This window comes from Cyclopterus lumpus, chromosome 11 (assembly GCF_009769545.1).
Source record: "Cyclopterus lumpus isolate fCycLum1 chromosome 11, fCycLum1.pri, whole genome shotgun sequence".
NCBI lineage: Eukaryota > Metazoa > Chordata > Actinopteri > Perciformes > Cyclopteridae > Cyclopterus > Cyclopterus lumpus.
The window spans coordinates 2984739-2998543 of NC_046976.1; the positions used below are offsets into that span (position 1 = coordinate 2984739).

The window sequence follows — 13805 nt, forward strand, 5'->3', positions numbered from 1 at the left end:
ACACTGCCCTGCACCAGTTCATACTGGTTTGAGTTGTAATATGTCCCTATTGTATGCACCAGTTCATACTGGTTTGAGTTGTAGTATGTCCCTATTGTATGCACACTGTCTGCACCAGTTCATACTGGTTTGAGTTGTAGTATGTCCCTATTGTATGCACACTGTCTGCACCAGTTCATACTGGTTTGAGTTGTAGTATGTCCCTATTGTATGCACACTGTCTGCACCAGTTCATACTGGTTTGAGTTGTAGTATGTCCCTATTGTATGCACACTGCCTGCACCAGTTCATACTTTGTAATGCCCGTCTGCAGGACTTTCCTTTGACTCCTCACCTTGTCAGTTACTCCCTCATACACTTTCTCTGTGTCTCTGGCATGCTCCTGAAGCATCTGTGCCCCATCGGTGCTGCCTCCCAGTGTCTGTGGCGCATCCTGGACCAGCCCCTGGGCCAGGTGTCTGAGGTAGACCACCTGAGGCTTTAGGGACCTCAGACTCTCCTGCTGACTTCTCAGCCGCTCCAGGCTCTTCGCACTGCATGCCTGAATGGGAGAGAGGACAACGAGAATTTCAAAAGCATTCTTTTTTTTAATTTTTTTTTTTAAAAGAACAATAACAAGTGACACAAGGACAATGTTTTACGCCACCTGTGGTCCCAGAGCCTCCTGGACTTCGATCTGGTGCTTGGCGGCCTCCAGCCTCCTTTCTGCAGCCTGCCGCCCCTCTTCAAACTCCTTCAGGCGGCCGGCCAGCTCCTCCAGCTGGGAGGTGCGGTTGTGGAGCCTCTCGCCCAGTCCGTCCACCCTGCGGTTCAGCTGGGCTTTCTCATCTCGTACCTGCAGAAAACCAGTTACATTTCCTTAATGTATTACTTTTAAAGCACTCACAATACTGATGAGATAAAACAATACATACATATAATATACTAAATATTTACTGTGAGTAGAAGTCTGAAAACTGCGTACCTCCTCCTCCCCGATTGCAGCATTGTTCCAGCAGCTGATCTGCTGCAGTATTGGAAGGCCTCGAGTAGAGGTTGTCGTCTTTCGAGGTCCAGTACCAGACCCCCGGGCCTTCTGCAAGGCTTCGTCCAGGGCAGCAGAGTCCAGCGACGGCTGGATCTCCCCGTCCTTCTGGTCACACTCCGCTAACCACGGTATCAGCTCGGCCTTGTGCTGCTGGTATGACTCCGCTTTGCCCAGTGTGGTCTTCAGTCTACTCTCTCGCTCCGAGATCCCCTGGTTCAGCCCGTTCCAGTCCTGCTTCAGGGAGGCCAGGCGGGACTGCAGGGCGGACCGCTCGTCTCCGCCCGCGGGGAGGGTGGCGAGCAGCGACGCCCCCTCGGCTGAATCAGCTCGTAGGAACCCCGCTGGCTGGCGACCGCCCGCTGGAGGTCGCCTGTCTGCGCCATCAGGGAGCGAACGGCCTCCGGCTGGCAGGGCAGGGAGTCGGCTCGGGCCTCTCGGGGATCGGCCCGCTTGTCGAGCCAGGAGCGCAACTCCTCGAACATCTGCTCGAACTGCTGGGTGGACGACAGGGCGGCCTGGAGCTGAGACAGGCTGTCGGCTAGAGGAGGGAAAAGCATGAAGGATTACAAACGTGAACACTGAAACACTACTTCAAACAAATAGGATTTAGGAATTCTGGTTGTATGTATTTTAGCGGATTTGCTTGTAGTTGTTATTGTAAAACAACATTTCCATTACAGCTAAAGAGGGATTACATCTGATCAAACCTTGACTGATTCATTCATCAAAGTGAACCATTATCTCCGGAGAAAATCACTATCAGCATATAATTAATATAACAATCAAAAGCATATAACAATTATTATATAAAGCATATAAAGTCCACAAACCTGCGCGCTCCTCAAGTTCTTCAGCGGCCCGCTGACGCTCTCAGTCGTTTTACTCAGTTCTTCCTTCAGGTACGGTTCGGCCACGATGCCGCTCAGCTCCTCGCAGAGCCGCTCGGCCTCGGCCAGCTCGGTGCGCCGTCTCTCCAGCTCCGAGCGGATCTCTCCGGTTTCCTGCAGGCGGCGTTTCAGCGCCTCGGGCTGGGCGCTCAGCGAGGCCTGACTGTCCAGCCTCTCGGCCAGAGCAGAAAACGCTGGAGGAGAGCTCTCGGAGCAAGGCCTGGGCCGAGAGGAGGAAGAGGAGGGTTAGAGGATGACACCGTCATGGTGGCGGTTTAACGCGACACCAGACACCCAATCTAGACTAGACTCACCTGGTAACTCCCACTGGTTCCATGGGCCTGGTCAATGTGGTTCGATCTCTGGGTGAGTCGGTTTGTGAGGTCCTCCCACTGCTGGGTGATGGAGCCCAGCTCCGCCCGCACCTCCGCCAGGTCCTTGGGACCATGAGCAGAGTCGCCGGTCTGGGAGAGGATCCCCTCGGAGGACTGGGTCAGCTGGTCAAACTGTGGCCGCCTGGTCTCAAACTCTCGCAGCATGAACTTGAAGAAAGAGGAATTTTCCATTAATGATCAGGAACTTAAATATCGGGTCATTCGCTTCATTCACGCTAGACGTGCCGGAGAGGAGGAGTGGCTTATCTCCACGGAGACGTTTATCAACTAAGCCATTCATTTACGCCATCAACCATGTAAGAAATGACCACTAGTTCTGCTTAGTACTTGTTGTGGAAGTCCCGGCAAACTAAACGCCGTTTTGAGTGGGTTCATTACAACATTGTGTTGCGTGTTTATTATTTTTATTATATTTAATTTGTTTTACAGTGCAAGAAGTTATTAATACATACTAGTTGATTTCATTGTTCTGTGGTTTTCCTTTTATTTCTACTGTCTCACATACCTGTGCTTGTTGCTTCTGCGTGGTGAGCATGTTGGGGTCGATGCTCAGCGGTCCCAGCACGCTCATCATCAGCTCCTTCTCCCTCAGCCACGGGCCCAGCTGAGCCGCCGCCGAGGCAAAGCTGCCCAGCCGGTCGGCACACGTCTCCAGCTCCGTCTGCCTCTGGGCCGCGGTCTGATTGGCCGTCTGCCAGCGGGAGTCTGGAGGAATATCACCAATAGTTGATGTATGTGTGTATGTTTTGGGATGCAGGTCGTCATGAAGCGTATTACTCTTTTCCTTCCTTTGCTTTTTCAGTTGTCCGACATTAAAAAAGGTGCAATGTCTCCGTCCCATCCCGTCTTGTAATACCACTTGTACTTGAAGAGGCGATAGAGAGTCGCTGTAGCGTCCAGTCTGATCACGTTGAAGGTAAAGGGGTCTGTGTACTTTTGGTAGCTTGTTTGTTGAATTATAACCAAAGTGGCAGAAACGAGAAGATGACTTGTATTTTCATTTCACCCTCGCCTCCACTAGGAGGCTACTTTTCTGTAGCAACTAGCATTCAGCCAGCGGGCTTATGGAGAGCTGGGTCTATCCCGTGTTGGGACATTCCCCTGGGATCAGACCCCCCTGCGCTGGCCGAATTTGAGTTGCTGTGCTGCAGCTAACTGAAGGTCCGTCTACTGGAGAAGAAGTGTCTGTGTGTCCAGACTGTAGAGCCCCCCCGTCAGTTAACTCAATTTAAGAAATGAAGACGTTTAAATTGTATGGCTGCAGTAATGGAGGTGAAAGGCCGCCACCTATTTGTTTGGAGCGCATGGCCAAGTATTAAACAACGCACCTTTGAAGTCCTATTACAGCACAGTGAAGAAAAACTAACAATTAGACGTTTGTCCCTCCTCCTACTCTGGTCTCTTTCTCCCTCTCTGACTCATGTTCTGAGCACCCTTGTGTGTCTGTGTGTGTGTGTGTGTGTGTGTGTGTGTGTGTGTGTGTGTATATTCAGTCCACATGGCTCTGAAAAGGCATTATAAAATATGAGATATGAAGGCCCCCTTCTTGGATTTCATCTTCCATATTTCGGTCTTGGTTACCTCATAGGAGGCCCTGTTAAAAATATCAAGTATGCGAGTGAACAAATAGCTCCGACAGGAACACTTCCCACTCTCTCCCTGGATAATATTGATCTCAGCTCCTCGCCATCTCTTAGAAAAAAAACATTACAAATTCTGAGTCACAGTGCCACTTTGTTTTCAACGTTATTCAACAACACGCCACAGGAACGCTGAGTCTTGTTTCCTTCGTTTCTGTTTTAAGCCCCACCCCCCTTTTATTTTGCTACTTCAGTTTTATTACTTACTATTTTTTGAGTGCAACGGCAATGATGACATATTCAAAATGATACTCCTTCAAATACATTTGTAATGGGTCACAACTTGTCCATGTTCGGACACAGTATACTTTGAACCAAACAATACAGCACAGGGAGTACTGCACAGTATTTCTATAACCCCTGCAGTGTAGTGCTTCTGGGAGCATTAGCTTTAGTTTTTGGTATCTGCATTAGCTGAGAGAGCTGTAATCTATCATCTTGTCACATTTCTTCATGTATTTATTTCTGTCTGCAGCACTTACCGATCTCTTGCAGCTGCTGTCTCCAGCTGTCTGCCTCAGGAGAATCAGGATTGTCAGCAATCAGCTTCCTCAGCGTGCTCTTCAGCTCCTCCACCTGCCCAGAGTGCTCGGCCAGCTCTGAAAGCAGGGCCTTGAGGGGAACGGGAAAAAGACCATGGCGTCAACTTAAAACACCTTAAATATACTTCGGCAGGAGAAGCACAAAACAAAATGGAGCCTCGAGCTGTTTTCAGGCTTCACAAAGCGGAGCCAAGTCACTTCAACTGGTTTCATTCTGTAGCAAGAAGGAGTGAGACCAATCCCACACTGGATCATCATTACAATGTATGCAGCCTTTCATTCATTACACACTCAAAACAGCTTGATTAAAAACATTCACCAAGTTTGGGGATGTTTGGACAACTGCGATTGGTTTACGGCCAAATTAGCACTAGGCCCATGCACGTTTGGAACTAGTGGCGCCCCCTATTGCGTGATTTTAAAATAGTTTTGCACACATGGTTCAACATGGGAAGGAAACATATCATGTGGGTTTCGTATTGATTGGACCAAAAATGTCAGAGTTACAGCACAGTTGTGCTGTGCCCCGCACATTTTCAGACTTTAGTAGTAGTGGTCCATTTGAATGAAACATCCAGGGTATGTTCCAGGTGCTCATTTAAAAATATTCTGCCAGTTACATGATGATTGGACCAACGCTTATGGAGTTCTGGTCTATTAATGTGTTGAGCCATGACCTTTAATTGGTCAGAGTCTTCAAAACACAATTAGATATCACCAAGCTTTACACAACTTGAGCAATTGGGTGCTCATGTTGGCACCCAATTGGTGCCAACATGAGCGTTCTAATCTGTGGATTTAGATCCCAGCAGATATGTTTGTGTCAATGTGGGTGTTATAAATAAATGGAAAGGTGACCAGTGCTCATGTAGGTAAAGGCTCAACAGGCCCCCTACCTTGTTCTCCTGGGCCTGGGCGCGTACCGCCTCAGGCTTGGAGGGGGAGGCGGTCTGTCCCTGCTTCAGGCTGTGCTCTCTGTCCGTCAGCCAGCTCTTGAGCTCGTCGGTGCCCTGCCTGGCCTTCTGCCTCAGCTCCAGTGAGGTGTTCTGGCTGCCAAGACGCTCCTTCAGCCCCCCGCCCAGCGTCTCGTATCGAGCGTTCACGTCGGACACGGCTACCTGGAGCTCCGTCAGGTCTGAGGGCGCGGGGAAGAGAGACATTAGGATCCGGAAAATAAAACAAGTAAAAGAAAGTAAACAGGAATATAAACTGGTAAAGTTAGGCAGCACAGAAAAAGGAAGTTCTGCAGATCCTGCTGACAGCTGACGGGACAGTATCGGACAATGGAAACCGCGAAACACTGCAGGACTCTCTCAAAGTGAACACCGATATAACTGGAGAATTATTCAATTAGGTTCATCTTAGAGACTCGTTTTCAGGAGGCAATAAATAAGAAGAGTAGGAGAGCGAGAGACAGACAGAGAGAGAGAGAGAGACACAGAGACAGCTCACCTTTACAGGTGTGAATGCCATTGACACTGCTGGGACCTGATGAGCCATTGATGTGAGGAGCACCTGGGAGGAAGACACACACACACACACCTGACTGAGACAGTGGCACCGCGACATACACTCACGCACAAAACAGTTCTGTACGAACCTGACAGCTACGACGTCGTGTTAGCGACTTAGTAAAAAAAAAAAAGAAGCCCACGAAGCCCGGGGACAGGGTATTCAGGGAAATAAATCAATAAATACTAATATATATAATTAATTTGCATTCGCAGTGTTTAACGTTAGCAATGTGATTTATTTTCTCTCAGTATATTACTGGCACAGTCATTTTTTTATTTTCCATTTTATACCTACAATGTCACTAACTTGCCGTATTACAACAGCACCATGAAGCTCTGTTAAAAAGTCTTGGAAACAGACCGTCTACCCGCCTATCATCTCTGAGTCTCACCTCAAATCACTTCCAAAAATGCTTTCATGAGGAAAATTAATCGTGAAAACTGAGGGCGGGTTGGAGAGCGGATACGTTGGGCTCTTACCAGTTTTGGTCTGAGGAGCGGTGACGTCGATGATGAGGGACTCCAGCTCTGAGCCCGTCTGGCTCAGCTCCTGAACCCTTGATCCCTGAGACTCCCAGTCATTCAACAAGTCCTGGAGGCAAAATGCATCTTGCTGAGTTGGGGTGCTTTGAGAGCACATTATATATCGTCACTGAATTCAAACAGCGTGTTTCCCTAAATGTCTCCCTTTTCGTCACGTTATAAAACCGGAACATGCAAAGTCGTTGCGTTGAGGCGCACCTTGAGCTGCTGTACTCTCCTCTGCAGGCTCTCCGTGTTGAGGTTGGCCTCTGTGGACGGCAGCTGGTCCTGCGCCGTCTGAAGCCACCTGGAGAGGGAGCCAGAGAGCCCGCGGAACTGGAGCAGCTGCTGCTCGCAGGACTGGATCGCAGCAAACCTGTGAAGGGGGACGGGGAGGATGGTGTGAGGAAGAAGGAGAAGGAAGGATGTGGTAAGAGAGGGGTCGAGGGGGAGGTGGGTGAAGCAGGGGACGAAGATGAGGAGAGGTGAGGACAGAGCGAAGCACATTCAGCTTAAATCAAATGTTTAAGTTTTCAAATGAAGGTAACTGCTTGATCTCTCTTCCGCACTTTTTTTTTAAACATTATATTCTCAAATAAATAATAATACTAATGATAAAAGGTCCACTCTGGCCAGCGTTAACGCGGCCTTGACCTCCCTCGATTTGTATGTGATCTGTCTTGAGACTCAGCATGAAAAGTGCTGACTGGCAGTAAACAAAACAGCTCGGAGGAGTCCGCCGGTATCATTAGCACGCTGCTATTTTCTCCCCCCTGGGGAGTCGAGGCCAGGAGACATCCGAGGTGGCCGTTTATAGGACGGACAATGAGCCACGTCCAGCCTGCTTATATTAGCACCCCCGTGACACACACACACACACACACACACACACACACACACACACACACACACACACACACACCACACACACACACACACACACACACACACACACACACACACACACACACACACACACACACAACACACACACACACACACACACACACACACACACACACACACACACACACACACACACACACACACACACACACACACACACACACACACACACACACACACACACACACACACACACACACACACACACACACACACACACACACACACCTCCCAGTTCTGATATGACTGGCTCACTAAACTTGCATATAAATCTGCACCAGACTGATGGTATTTATAAATTCCCTGCCTCTCCCTCTGAGAGGCCTCAAGTGAGGCTGCTCCCTGATACCACGTCAGACGGGGTCGGCATAGCAACTGGTGCTCCGGGAAGGCTACACATTTAGAAAATACATTTTGGAAATGCCAGCGGCTTGGTCTGTTCTACAGAGCCAGTATGAGCAGGCCTATCACATCTAATCAAATCTTAATGTTGGGTCTCTGAAGGTTATTTGGTTTGTTGTCAGTCGAACTGGAAGTAGCCCGTGTCATGTTTCAACATTGAAATGTGCAGCTAAATGATCGATATCCAAACAACTTTATATTTGGTGCCCCCTTGTGTCCGTTAGGGTCCATTGCCGTATATATGAGAAAAGGATTAAAAAAGGTTCAGACTGTTTTGTTTTGTTCCTAAAATAATCATTCCCATTACTCCCATGTACATATGTAACCTTAGTTATTAATAATGATACTAGTTCCTACTGAAGCAAAGCAACCATGTTAACTAGGACCAAAAAAAGACAATTAAGGCTGCATAGAATTATTAATAATAATTTAGAAAAATGCACTGCTCCCATGTTCAGTTGACATGTTTACCTTCTGCTGACATTGGCTTCCAGCTGGGTGAACTCATCAGACGTCCCTTTAACATTCTCCAATAAGCTTCGGGTGTTGTTGAAAGCTTTCGATTGGCTGAGCTCGGTGCCGAGGTTGCAGAAGGACTTCAGCTGGCCGGCTTCCTGCTCCAGCTCAGACCTGACCTCCTGAGAAAAGGACCAGAGTGATGAATGGGGTCTTAAAACCTTGAAATCATTCAACTCAAGTGAGACCCTACTGTAGATGACCTATAGAAAGCTATTTGACACCCCTGCTGACCTCAATGGTCTGCCTGTAGTCGTCCACGCTGCGGTCCGGCTGGCCCGCCGGGCTCAGAGCCTTCAGTCGGCTCTGGGTGAAGGTCCGGAGATCGGCCCCCAGCCGCTCGTAGCCCTCCAGCCTGGGCAACAGCCCTTTGAGCTCAGCCTCCCTCTCGGCCTGGCTAGCCTGTGCTGCGGCGTAGCGCTCAGTTAGATCATCCAAAGCACCCTGGAGGCCGGAGGCCGTGGAGGCGTCGGAGCTCTGGAGGAGTTTGGAAACGGACTCTCGCGTTGCCTCCACGCTGCCCTGCCTGGACAGCAGCTCCTGGCGAAGTTTCTGAGGGAAAGACGACGAGACTTAGAATGCAAACTCCAGGAAATATGTTTGCATCCTGCAGCGCTTCCTCCGGGTGTACTCCTACCTGGTTCTGTGTCAGGGCGTCTTGTACGGCCTGTGCGGTGGGCTCGACCGGTCCAGGATTCAGAACCAGCTTGTCGAGCCAGCTCAGCAGACCCTTAAGGCCCTCCTGGACGCTGACCGACTGGGCCACGGCCGTCTGCAGCTGCTCGGCCCGTTCCGACACGGACGCAGAGAGGGAGCCAAACCTCTTTTCTAATCCATCTGAAAAGAAGGTGGGGGTTGTGGGGGGGAACAAAACGTTTTTAAAAATCACTCCATCCACTTAAATCCCATCCAGAAGGAGCCGAGGGGGAGGGATCTTTACCTGCAGCACAGAGGATGTCAACAGCTTTCAGGGAAGGAGACTCGTCCGTGCTGACCAGATCTCTTCCTGCTCTCTTCACCTTCTCCAGCTGCACCGAACGCTCGGCCAGCTCGTCCTGCAGCAGCTGAGGACAGGTGACACTCCAGAGTAAAAAAAACAAACTAAAAACAAGATACCTACATACTTTCCATTATAGAGTTAAACCCCTTTTTCCGGACGTTCATTTCTTTATTCATTTAAAAAACTATTTGGTCAGAACTGAACAAAACATGTTTGCATTGTGATCATTTTGTGATCGGTGCTCCACCTGTACTCGTCGTAGTGTGTCCTGCAGGTTCTGGGGGTCCGTCTCACCGCTGGGCTTGGCTATGCTTTGGTTCTGTTCCTGAGCGCTGAGCCAAGAGTGGACGGAGACAACCTCATCCTGGTACTGCTGGTACCGCTCCAACAGGCCGGACAAGCGGCCGCCCAACTCTGTCGACTGGGCGCACCGGCAGAGAGTTTCAATGTGTGAATTCAAGACAAAGATGCAAGAACTCAGAAAGTCCAGCATGCCTCACCTTGGTGTGTAGGGTTGTGTATCTGTGGTTGGCATCCTGCAGCTTGTCCGTTACCAGCTGCTTGGTGCTGTCCAGGTCTGGGTCTGAACCGCTGACTTGCTCCAGAGCTCCTTGGACAGAGTCCAGAACCTTCTGACCCGAGATGGAAACAAAGCGCAGGTCCGCCTTGTGGCAAATTACATCCTCAGCCAGCTGGAAAAACAGACACGTTTACAGGTCAGTTGGGGACAAATTCACGCAGATATGTGCAGTATGTCTCGCATGGGAAGCTGAAAGAAACCCTAAAAAAAACATGCTCTCAGATGCAAACTGACTTCACTTCAAAGAACATTAAAACCCGATACAGCCGCTATAATCCAACTGCAGAGCCACAGCACTGGTGATTTCAGACCTGCAGTTAAAGTGCAACCTGCCCCACCTACTGGCAAGGGAGCAGTTTGAGCCTGCAGGTGTAGACGTGCCAGGCTGAGATTTAAAAAAGGTGCAACGTACAGGATTCAGAGCATGAATACAGTATGTAAGGACATCGTGGAGTAATGTCTACAGGCTCAGCTGTCTCCATGTTGAGAGCCATGTGGAGGCAATGGATAACCTACCTATGCTGTATACTGCACATTCACAAAAGTGAAACAAACAATAAATAGAAAAACGTCCATCATGTTATTAACGAGTGTACCTTTCTGTGCTCGTCCAGTCTGCCCTTCAGTCCCTGTGCATCGGTTTCTCCTTCCCCCAGGGAACGCAGTTCCTGTTCATTTTGTTCCAGCCAGGCACCTAAACTTCCATGTTCTTGGAGGAACTTTGTCAGCTCATCCGTCAGAGCCTCAGACTTCCTCAGACGGTCCTGGAAGAAATTGTCACAACAGTAGGAGTCAGGTAGCTATAAGAAAATAGCAGGACAAACTAGCTTATTAAAAAGGTGAAAGCCAGAGACTGTCACTGGCATACAATTAAGTTTCAATGACGTAAAAGGTCCACATATCACAGGTCAGCACATGAGGCAGGTCAGGAGGCCTTGCTGCAGGCTGAACACACATCTGTATTCATTTTGAGTACCTGGCAGCTCTGCAGCCGGTGCTGGTGCTGGGCCTGCAGCTGGTCCAGGGCGGCCCGGAGACGCTGCTTCTCTTCAGGAGGCACAGTGGAGTCCGGCTGGTCCAGAAGGGAGCGGGTCGACTGGGCGATCTGCAGCAGCTGGGCCTGTTGAGACTGGAGCTGCTGAAGCTCCGCCTGGGACAGAGGTCGACAGGTCAGGAACTTTGTGACGTTTTAAAGTCAGAAATGTGCTGCGCGTAGAGCAGAGGTTCCAAACCTGCAGCGTCTCTGTGTATGACATCACAGCGCCCTCTGGCTGTGAGAAGGGCATATCGGTGAGATCTTGGTCCACCCCGGGTCCAACTCCTCTCCTGCCTGGTTGGTTGAGGGAGGACAACTCGTTCAGCAGAGAGTCTATCTGACCCTGGGTCTCCTGGAGATCCTCCACAGCCTTCGCCTGGAGGGAAGGGGAGAAAAAAGGGGAAGGTGAGTCCAAAAAAGAGCTCCAATAATACACATCTATCTTTTTGTAGACTATAACCACTCCTCTACTCACCTTTTGTGTGTTCTGCTGTACAGTGGTGTTGATGGCTGTGTCCAGCTCTGACAGCGACGTGTTTGCTGAGTCTTTAAGGGCGCTGTACTGCTCCTTCATTCTCGTTAGCTCCCCCTGAAGGCTCTTCCGATCCTCTGGGCTCAGACTCTCGCTCCGGTCTGCCAGGAGCTCCTCCACGGAGCGGAAGGTCTCGGCGATGCCCCCCTCTTTGCTCTGGAGGTCCTTCTGTGCTTCCTGGAGGTCGAGGTAAATAAATGTGGCGAGTTAAAATGCTAATATTAGATAAGGGAGCTGAATGTACTTATAACCATACAACAGAGTGTCATTTAGGTCTTTTGCCCTTTAGATTCCAGAGGTTTTGTACCTTTAGTCTTTTATGCTTCTCCTGCAAGGCATTCAAGTCACATGACTCTGCTCCACCTGTCTGACTGGCCAGGAGGCTGGCAGCTCCAGCCAACCACATATTGAGGCCTTCTAGTTTCTGAGAGCATTCGGCTTTCTGCTGTTGAACCACCTGAGGAAAGTGAGCGAGTAGAGGGGGGGGGGGGAGAAAGACCCACAAAGAAATAACGTGAGGAAAACGCATGGCGACATGAGTCCATCACAAGCACTTAAACTGGATTGTGTTGCAGGAACAGACTCTTTTTGAATTGTTGAACTAAACCACCAGTTTTGACTAATTTCCCCTGAAACAAGATTCTTGTGTAGTGCACAGTGCCAAGCTTTGAGCAGTTTGTGTCCAGAGTTCACTCTCACACACACAGAGGCAGACATACAGACAGACACACACACACAAAATGGTCTTCACGTCAACATGTTGGTCAAGCGACAACAAACAGAGAAATCAAACAGAGAAATCAAACAAAAACACATTTATTTGCCGTTTTTCCTCTTTCCCCTTCGCATTTAGATGAGACAAGAGGAAAAACAGTTAAGCGCCGTAGCCAGCGAGGCCGTTTTCTGCTATCAGATCTCGAGCCTTTGTTACCGCCGTGACACAAGCGGTTTCCTTCAGTGGCAATCTGGAACAGCAAGGCAAACAGGTTAATAAAACACATGTTATAGAGACATGCAGAGTAGCAAACACGCTTGCGCTAAAAGCCTGTGTGGTAGGAGTGAGGGTGGTGATACCGCCAGTGACATGTGGCAAAGCTTTTGCATTAAGAGCTTGTTATGGAATGTTGAGGATAGGTTTGAGGTGATGTATGATGGCAGCGCAAGTTAAATAGAGGTGGAGGTTAGCTTGTTTACGTCAGGCGTGTGAAATGAGTTTGATGTGATTTTATAGAACGTGAGTACTATGATCTTGTGTAAGAAAGCATGGCGATCCTTTACAGCGTGACAAATGAAGCTACGAAGTATATTCCAGTCAAGCTAACTGCATTTAAAATGTATTAGTGAAAGACAGCGCCGCGTTTCAAACCAATCCCACTCGGTCGTCCTTTTCCAAACCTCTCTCTCCCTTGCACTCCGCTTTGCTCTGTCCTTCTCCTCTTCCATCACTCTCTCCGTGCGCTGCCGCTCCTCCTCCCTCGCTCTCTGGGTGGAGAGGGCGTCGGCCCACGCCTGGGCTTGGCCCGATGCCAGGTGGAAGGCCCTCTGGAGCTGCTGGAGCTGGCCCAGGAGCCGCCGGCTCTGCTCGGGGGCTAGGTCCTGGGCCCGCTCCGAGATGAACACCTGGATGTCAAAGGCCGCGTTGTTAACCTCACCGGAGCGAGCCGTCAGAGAGGACTGGAGCTCCTGAAAGGAAAGAGAGAGAAAACGGGGAGATTATTCCTCTATGGCTCGAAGGGTGGGGCAAAGAGAAGAACAGTGTGATCCACGGACAACTTACCTTGCAGAGATTCAGCTGCTGTGAGAGCTGCTCACCATGGCCATCTTTCTCTGCCTTCTCCTTTTTTTCCATCCCCGCCATTCCTCCGTTCTGAGCCTCTGTCTCCCGCAACCAAGAGAGCAGACTCTCCACTTGTCCTCCCAGGGACTTTTGCTCAGCTGTCACCGCCTCCTGAGAGAAACGGCAGAAAGATTAAATTCGAACATCTACACAGAGGAAAACGAGGAATTTTCTCTGGACCCCAACAGGATAACTGATCTAAAAGAAAATCACCTCCACAACAAATGATCACTCCTGTTCCATTACCTTATATGAGTCTCTATGGTCCCGTAGACTTTGCAGAATGCCCTCAGAAAGTGCTGTAGCAGCCTCATACCCTCGAGCCAAGCTCCGCCCGTCCTTCTCCAGGGCCAATAGGAGCTGCGGAGGAACATCTTTGGGTTGGGGCTTCAACAGCTCCTCAGCGGCCTCCACTTCCTCGTGGACAGTGGGCTCCAAGTCACGCAACTCAAGGTCCAGAGTCTGAGAG

General features: G+C 49.8%; 1 protein-coding gene across 1 annotated transcript in view; it reads right to left on the reverse strand.

The window, feature by feature from the left end:
• The window catches only part of macf1a (microtubule actin crosslinking factor 1a), a 124876-nt gene that overhangs the window by 54407 nt on the left and 56664 nt on the right, over positions 1-13805 (reverse strand). Inside the window, 27 exon segments of the mRNA XM_034544444.1 lie at positions 335-541; positions 647-835; positions 965-1347; positions 1350-1565; positions 1854-2103; positions 2105-2134; positions 2229-2456; positions 2815-3014; positions 4432-4561; positions 5388-5626; positions 5944-6006; positions 6486-6597; positions 6747-6903; positions 8307-8473; positions 8586-8903; positions 8989-9188; positions 9292-9415; positions 9599-9772; positions 9852-10043; positions 10528-10695; positions 10908-11081; positions 11164-11343; positions 11443-11676; positions 11807-11956; positions 12895-13182; positions 13277-13447; positions 13583-13798. Coding sequence (XP_034400335.1) covers positions 335-541; positions 647-835; positions 965-1347; positions 1350-1565; positions 1854-2103; positions 2105-2134; positions 2229-2456; positions 2815-3014; positions 4432-4561; positions 5388-5626; positions 5944-6006; positions 6486-6597; positions 6747-6903; positions 8307-8473; positions 8586-8903; positions 8989-9188; positions 9292-9415; positions 9599-9772; positions 9852-10043; positions 10528-10695; positions 10908-11081; positions 11164-11343; positions 11443-11676; positions 11807-11956; positions 12895-13182; positions 13277-13447; positions 13583-13798 — 5160 coding nt within the window.